Source organism: Coffea arabica, chromosome 8c (genome assembly GCF_036785885.1).
Source record: "Coffea arabica cultivar ET-39 chromosome 8c, Coffea Arabica ET-39 HiFi, whole genome shotgun sequence".
Lineage (NCBI taxonomy): Eukaryota > Viridiplantae > Streptophyta > Magnoliopsida > Gentianales > Rubiaceae > Coffea > Coffea arabica.
Window position 1 is genome coordinate 42,833,304 of NC_092325.1, and position 8,542 is coordinate 42,841,845.

Consider the following 8,542-nt stretch of genomic DNA (forward strand, 5'->3'; position numbering starts at 1 on the left):
AAAATTAAGAAATGTTTTGAAAGTGGACTGGCTTTCTTTTTTTTTTTCTTTTTTTTTTTCTAAGGGGTTGAGGGCAAAATAATTTTGAACACATGAACGTACGAATTTTGTCACAATTTTATGAAATATTGCTGTGCACCTAGAGTATATTATAGTGGTTCTAAGAAAATTAATGTACAAGTTTTTCACAAAAAATCTCAACCATTTGAATCATTTTTGAAGATATATAGGACTACATGATCATCACCAAAATCACCTCCCCAAAGTAGTTGCACAACATTAATCTCTCCTAGTTGCATTGCATTTCTAATTAAATAGCATACGATTTGGGAAAGGGTTATTTTAAGTGCTAATGCGGCAACCTTAAAGGTAATCTCGATTCAATTAGATTTCATCAAATAATTCAATTAGATAAGGTAACGTGTTTTATTCGAAAAAGTTAAAAGATCGACTATAATGGCCTGCGATTAATTTTCAAATATTGCTGCACTTGTACAGCCTGCACCTTAATTAGAACTCGAATGGAGGTTGCAAGCTCAAACTTCAGCTGGTAACTTTTTTTTTTTTTTAAGGTGACAGTGTGCCAAATCATTTTTCTTGGATAAACTACTTCTTCGGTTACTGGTGTATTAGAAATTAAATATAGTATACTTCAGTCACTTTTCACTTTCAAAGGGATATTCCGCAAAGCCAAAAAGAACTGTTTTCAACTTCTTTCTTTTTTGGGGGGAATACGTAGCAGTACATGCAAGTGATAGTTGTTGCAGAACTCCTTTAACCTACACTAGGACATGCCCATAATTTGAGTTCCCCCAGCCGAGTTCTGGGGCTTCGAAAAACATGTTTGGAGACGCATTGGTTGTTGGTATAGGATTCAGATATTTGAGCAATACCAAAAGAGGTGAAATGAAAGGCTAGAAAAGGTGAAAAGTATGAATGTGGGAGGTCGAAAAATGGAGCACGCCAAGATACATTTTAACACCATTCCCGGGACTCCGATATATTCTGCAGGCGTGAGGCCAAAGGCTGGCAAAATTCCTCGGCCCACCTTCACCAACTAAACAGTAAACACTTATTCTCATTTTTACAGCACAAATTTTGTGATGAGCCAAGTCATAGAAGAAGATGAAGAAGCAGGTGATGTAATTATCCAAAGCAAATGCTACTAGAGCTCTTTCTCTGATAAGTGTTCGAAAGGGTTCAAAATTCTAAATATTTAATGTCTGAGATGTGGTCCTAATTGGTTGCCATTCTAATTTTTTTTTAAAAAAATTTATCCAGGAATAATTTTTTTCATTCTAATTGATTATTTTGTCATGCTTCAAAAATAATTGTTCATATGGATTATTTCCACATAACAAATTTAGGACGTATTTGGATTGTAGTTTTTGGGAGTTTTTATAGAAAATTTTACTATAATAATATGGTATATTTGAGATAAAAAGATATTTAAAAAATATGTCAAAAGAATACTTTAAAAATTTTTGTAGAAATTAAAGAAGCTATCCAAACGGCCTTTTTAAAAAAAAAAAAAATTTGTTAAGCTTAATGTGGATTGAGACCCGACTGCCAGATGATAGTATCCCTAAGGCCCCCAACGAATTTGAATTTCTCAAATGCCTTAATGAAAAGAGTCTCCACAGCCTATATTAATCACGAATTTTTATGCTATCTAGCCCTAAGGAATGATGCTTAATTCAGTGCTTTGTTAGCTGTTCGATGGTAGTGTTTGAATTTTGATGAAAGTTCAAAAAAAAAAAAAAAAAGGTTTAGAGCTTGATAGGCGTTTCACATCTCAAGGTTGTCTCCTTAGTCCGAAAATAAAGGGTTTTGTCCCAACAATGAATAGTAAACACCAAACTTAATTTGCGATTTAGGACATTTCACCTTGAGTGTTGGTGGTAGTTAGAGGTCTACCCTCTTACCAAGATGAGATTAAACTTTAAAAATTGCAGAAAAAGATGTCCTTTTACTACCTGTTGTGCTAGTAAAAGTAATTGTTTAAATTTCAGTGGTTTTTTTTTTAAAAAAAATTTTTTGGTTGGATGCTCTTTAGCCAGCTTCCATTCTCATTCTTCTATTCTTCTATTCTGTATTCTCCCACCTGTTTCATTTCAAACTCCCATGTAAGATTCCACCCTGATTCCTCCGTCACCTTTTTGAAGGTCGATTATTTGGTAACCGTGCTGTGATCATGTGCACACACTCTCAATTCTTTTTGGTCCAAAAGAAAAAGATAAGGGACAATTCCCAGCCCCATGAAAATGCCAGAACTACCCATCTTTTACATGCATATATGGCCAAAGTTTACAACCATTTATGGCTTTTGTACTTACTCTTTTTCTACGGCTTCTGCAGGAAAGGACGAGTATGATACCCTCTCGTGCGTACATGTTTAATACTATACGGGTCATAACGCTTCTAACCTTAGACAACCAAAAATAATCGTTGATTCCATTTTGATTTGATTGACCACGACGACGCTTACAACTCACAGGAGTTTTGCATGAACCAATTTCAATTAATTCATTTCTGAGGCCATAAAGTCACTCTCGTGTGATTGTTGCAGGTGGAACAAGTTAGGAACAAGGGGTGGCAACAAGAGAGCCCTATGGGTATGGGGTCGTGGTCCAACTCCAGAAAGAAAGAACTGGCCAAGAAATTCAGGACTCTTGCATGCAAGATCTTGGTAAAAGCCGAAAGGCAACAAAAGCCTTTATTACAAGATTCTTTTGCGAGAAACATTTAGAAATTAATCAAACCAGTGAAAAGTGCTTGCATGCAGAATATATATGTTGTAGGATTTTTGGCTGCTGGTATCAAACCTCACCAAGGTTCCTGGAGCAAGCAGAATGTGTTGCTTTTGGGTTAAGGAAAGGAAACATGGCATTTAAAGGTTTGTTAGAACGAACTAGACTTCATTGCCATACCAATGTGACTTGAATATGCGTCCACCAACCAAACTTAGGGAAGTTTTAATGTCCCTATAGATCTTTTATCCATTTGTTTGAGAAAATGTGGCTGATAAGAAATGAGCTACAGTCCTAAACTCGTTCTTTTTTTTTTTGCTGCTTACTAATTTGATGCAGTAATTTCGATGATCTCAAAGTCAATACTTGGCACGCATTAATTAAATGCAGAGGAATAGGCTACTCATGTGATTTTGCGTCTGACGTTTCAAAGAATATAAAACTGCTTCAAGCAGCAGCAATTTTGACCGACTTTAAATGCACTTTTAACCTTGATGAAAACATTAACGTCTTATATATAACAGTTTCCATTTTTTTTTTTAAATTCTCTTTTCAGTTTATAAATAATACTAATAAACTCGAAGCCAAGAATAATGAGACTAAAATTTTGCATATACAATAATGCCATTTCTACCTTGTGAATAATTTGTAGGCTAGCTGGTTGAGGGATAATGTACTGAAAAAAAGTTTATGGGAGGATATGGGCATACATCTGAAATGGTCCAAACTTGTACTCTTGCCCTAATTTTCTTTCAAGTCTTAACAACTTTTTATTATCTTATGAACAAATAATTAAAGACCAATAGGCTCGGGGGACCACCGATACACTCGTCTCTCGCCTTAATGTTCTTTCTTCTGCCTTTGTTTCCAAGGCAAAGTTTAACCAAATTAGGCAGCAGATGGCAATAATTTGCATAAATAGATTGTCGACCAAAGGTCCCAATACACTTGTAAGGCTCTCGAGTATATATGGCATTCGTCTCTCACCTTAATTTTCTTTCTTCTGTCTTTGTTTCCAAGGCAAAGTTTAATCAAATCGGACAGCATGCAGCTTGTCATGTTTACTACCGGAACCTTTAGAATGGGAAGTTTTTAGGTTCGCAGTTCATTTTGTTTCAATCTTTTCTTTTTTTTGCGGATTTGCCTAAGTCTATTAAGGGCATTTGTAATGTTGATTGGGTAGGAATTAGATGATTCAGATATGGCAGAAGGTAGGTGAGTTCAATAATATGTAAGGAGGTAAGGTCCAATGTCTATTTTCCGTTTCACTGTACTTTGTTTAATATTATTAAATATTAATTAAAGGGGTAATTAAGAGAGCACAAAATTAACCAAAAAAAAAAGAGTTGAGCCCAGAATGCTATTTTGTCTGGATGGGGATTTATGGCCATCAGTTTCAATATATCAACAACCATTAACTAAAATTTAGTCTTTGGAGCGTGAGGATTTAATTTATCTTTTTTTTTTAACGAAAACTAGACATATAAATCTAATCCCAGAAGAAACTTCAAAAGCGGGCAACTTAAGGATTTAATTTATCATTAAGGATATTCTTCATGACCCACTAAGACCTTAGTTTCTGTTCTTTAGGGGTAGGCAAGCATGATGACGATTTCGGGAATATGACAAAAGAGTATTATACTCTCAGTCAAATCATTTTAATTTTCTCAGCCTGCCTTCAGCATTCTTGATTAGGGGCAGTTTGAGTGGGAAATTTATATATCAAGTAGGATTGAAGACTAAATTTATAGTATCTAATAACTAATTAGGTAGGAGGACATATATATATTAAAAGATTGATTGCAATGTTGTTAGCAAAAACGATATGGAAAAGAATAAGCAGTAACTTGAGCATGAATGCAAGCAATGCTAAAAGAGTAAAACATGCATCTTCTTATTTGAGATGGATATTGATTTACCAACAAGTTAAACCCGAAACATATTCCATAAAACTATTCTCTTCAAATCCACCATTTTAACAACCTTAAAGTTCTATCAACCGTTGTACACTACTATTCCTCGAACAAAAAAGGTAAATCCGGAGACTTGATCCACAATAATCAATTATGGTCAACCAATGCCAATCTTACACAAGTGAGATTACTCCTCGTATAGATATACATACATATATATATATATATATATATACATACATATGTATATGTTGATGATCCCTCTGGTTCTATTGATGTACCAATATCATGATACGCACCAGACGGTAGGACCAAAAACATTTGTCTCATCAAAAATCTTCTAATCTCCTTTCTCTTTCACCCTGTGCAGAGCCATTGATGAACTCTTGTATGGCTTCCTACGGTCAATTAATGAATTTTGTTCTTTCATGATTTCAATTGTTTCTCTTACACACGTACTAGAAGTCCACATGGGCATACTATTCCCACCCACTCCAAGGCCATTTATGTCATTTCACCTCCCCCGAGAAAATTTTTTTTTTTTCTTTCCCCCACACACACACCATACTAATACTTTCTTTCTGATCCTCCCTCCCATATTAAATCCCGCCATGTCTCTTCCATTCCATTCCTTCCAGCTCAAAACCTAATACTCTACTGTTAACCCCTTCCTCCCCACTTGGCTCTCCTGAATTATTCTTCTTCTGAAAGAGAAAAAAAAAAAAAACTTACATGAACACCATTATATGATTTGCATGTATGAATGTGCAGTTATATCAGTAGAGTTTAACTAGGGAAAGAGATTGTTTGAAAGCCTGAAGGGCGACATCTCATTTTATTCTAGCCTTGGATGGCCACGGCGTGGATGAAGTCGTTACAATGCAAGTCAAGAGCAGTAGACGACGTCGTCCACCACAAACACAAGGTCCTAACTACCACCACTACCCCCCATTCGAACCCCAAGAACCACCACCACCACCACCATCTCATTCCCAACTCCGGCGGCTGCAGAAATAGCGTTCAAAGTCTGAAGGACGTGGTGGAAATGACTAAACAAGCAAAACCCAGAAAGCTAAAGTCCCCGCCGCCGGAATCACCGCAAACCCCACCGGCTAAAGATGCAAAAAGATCGCTTCCAAGAAAGCCCGAACCCGTTTCACACCAACCTGCCACGAGGGGTCGTCCTAGTAGTTCCCGAATCTCACGCTCCGCTGAGTCGTTCTTCCCCGCTTTGACTGAGCTTCCTGAGGGCCATCCCTCCCGTAATGTGGTGGAGATTATCTTTCACACAAGTTGGTCGCCCAAGGCATTTTCGGGTCGGATCGAGATGGTGTTCAAGGTCCAGAATTTGCCCCGGACGGTGACCCGTTTTGAGGAGTATAGGGAAGTAGCGAAGTCCAGAGCGGGTGCTGCTGGTGGGCTGGGCGTGAATGGTGGCGGTGAAGATCACGCTCGGTGTGTTGCGGACGGGAACGAGGTGATGAGGTTTTACTGCTTGGGACCCACAAGTAGCAGCGGCGGGTATGATGCTGGTGGTTGCGCGTGGGCTTTCAGCGGCGTTAAAGGGGCGGCGATTTGCACCTTTTCGGGGAGTGGTGGGGCGCATGAGAGTGCCGGCGGTGGGAGGGGTAGGAGGGCAATGCTGGTCTGCCGGGTCATAGCTGGTCGGATCTGTAAGCAACTCGGATTTGACTCGTTGGTGGAAGGGCGAGGTGGGTATGAGTCGGTGAGTGGGGATAACGGCGAGTTGCTCGTTTTTGATTCGCGTGCGGTATTGCCCTGTTTTCTTATCATCTACAAATTGTAAAATAACACGAGAAAGAAGTAAGACCACTTTTGCAATTTTCACGTCCAATTTAGTTGTTTGTTTCTTATATATTTGGATTTTTTTTTTTTTTATAATCCCCGTTCCCCTTTGTTTGCCCTATTTTTTGCGCTGCAATTTTTGGACATGTAATTATTGGGAAAAAAAATGAGGTTATTAAAAATTTTCATCAGCATCATCATGTCTCGATAATAAATGAAATTAGGGCCTTATGTGCTTGAAAATTGAACTAATTTACCATGGAAGTCATGATCTGCAGTTGGAACATTACCATCAAAAGTTGATCACAAGTTTGATTGCCTAAATCTGACATTTTTATATTTGAGATAGGCCCACCATTTGTTTCGACCTCATCATAATTAAGGTATGATTCAAAGTTTGATTATTTGTCACACAAACAAAAGGGATATAAATTTAAAAAAAAAAAAGTTTTTTGTTTTGTTGAGAGCCCTTCAACTGTTTTCCTTTTCGTCAAATACGAGTAAGTAGGTAATAAAAGTGTGGAAAATGATCATATTAATTTTAGCGGTTCGTTGAATTTGTGATTTCTCCTCCATAAAAGTAAATTATTAATTGTACCGATTCTCATGTACAACAGCTGTTGCTGATATTCGAAAGTATTTGCTTCCTCGATCATGTCTGGTCTTGTCACCATTGTTAATACCTAATATGATAGTGGTTATCGAATCCAGCTGCATGGTGTTGATATAACATAAATGTACATTAATTTGTTAGTACAGGGCAGCCCCAAAAAAAGAGAAAAGCAAGAATGGTTTGAAGGAAAAGAAAGAGGAGTACATTACATACACCCCAGAATTTTCAGCTCCTCTTAAAATTTATTTAGAAAAAAGAAAAAAAAAGGAAAAGGGGTGTAAGAAGATGATTCAGAAGAAATAGACATCTGATCTTTTTTCAGGAACACCATCATAATCTGAGTTGTTGTGCATGTTTAAAGCGGAGTAATTCTCATGATATATATTTGACATTGCTTCTTGCTAAAGAGCTAAACCTTTAAGTTGAACTAATTGCTTTGCTTTTCCCGTGTGGAGCATAAAAGCTTCTTCTGCACCCCAAATTTTTTGTTTTAAAGTTTTGACATCCCACCCCACTTTTGCCAGCTTTGCTTTGTCCAAAACCTTTCATCTTTATTTGTTGTTAATTAGACACGTCCCATGAACTTATTACAGTCCCTAATGCCAACACCCCATGACTAAATGTTATGATGACATTGGCCGAAGTTGAATGCCTTTTTAATCAAATTTTTTCAAGACCCTCCATTTTGATCCTTCCTATGGTACGTAGCTTTTGGAGGAAATTAATTCGATTTGGAATAATTGAACCATACCTTTACTCTTTTCAATCAACCTGATGTAGTTGAAAAGACTAGAAAAACATACATTTCTTTAAGGGAAAGAAGAAAAAAAAACAAAGAAAGATAGAGAGTCTCTGATCAATCCATTAACGTTTAATGGAACTGAAACGTGCGTGCGCATTGATAATTCATAGTAGTAAGTAAGATCGTAACTGTTGAGGTTCATCTTCTGGGGGGGGGGGGGGGAAATCTGCATTAATTTATGATGATGAATTACCTTGAAGAACCACCATATATGAATGTCATTTGCACAAATAATGAATGTATAGTCTAATAGTCATAGACTAATAGCCAGGGGCTTTGGTTTCGTATGATTGTGAAACAAGTAATCTCCTGCATGGACAGATTGTGGAGGTCATCCCCATTAATCTTCTCATTCTTCTTCTCCACCCCTCTCCTGCTAAAAAGATTTGTTTCTTCAAAGGGGAAAAAAAAGGGTATAATTTTATATGGTTGAACACTTGATCATAGTTTAGAAAGACAGAGAGAGTTCTTTAGTTTGATTTATTCATTGTGCTCAACCACCTCAGTACACTAACAGACTCTTTTGACGTGGTAGAATTTGGGAAACTATCTCACCAAACAATTTGCTGAAGTATCAATTACCATCCCAAAAGGTTGAAACTTAATTCTGTTGCAATAAATTTGGCATCTCTTGGAAGTAACCTCTAAGCTACTCTTT

General features: G+C 37.1%; 1 protein-coding gene across 1 annotated transcript; it reads left to right on the forward strand.

Moving 5' to 3' along the window:
- Positions 1–5,267: 5,267 nt before the first annotated feature.
- LOC113703301 (uncharacterized) lies at positions 5,268–6,537 on the forward strand. The gene has a single exon (XM_027224619.2). It carries the CDS (start codon positions 5,514–5,516, stop codon positions 6,468–6,470), a length of 957 nt encoding a protein of 318 aa, XP_027080420.2. The 5' UTR covers positions 5,268–5,513; the 3' UTR covers positions 6,471–6,537.
- The last annotated feature ends 2,005 nt before the right edge of the window (positions 6,538–8,542 follow it).

Excerpts from the sequence above, each read along its gene's own strand:
- LOC113703301 (XM_027224619.2), top strand. The coding sequence starts at position 5,514 with ATGGCCACGGCGTGGATGAAGTCGTTACAATGCAAGTCAAGAGCAGTA.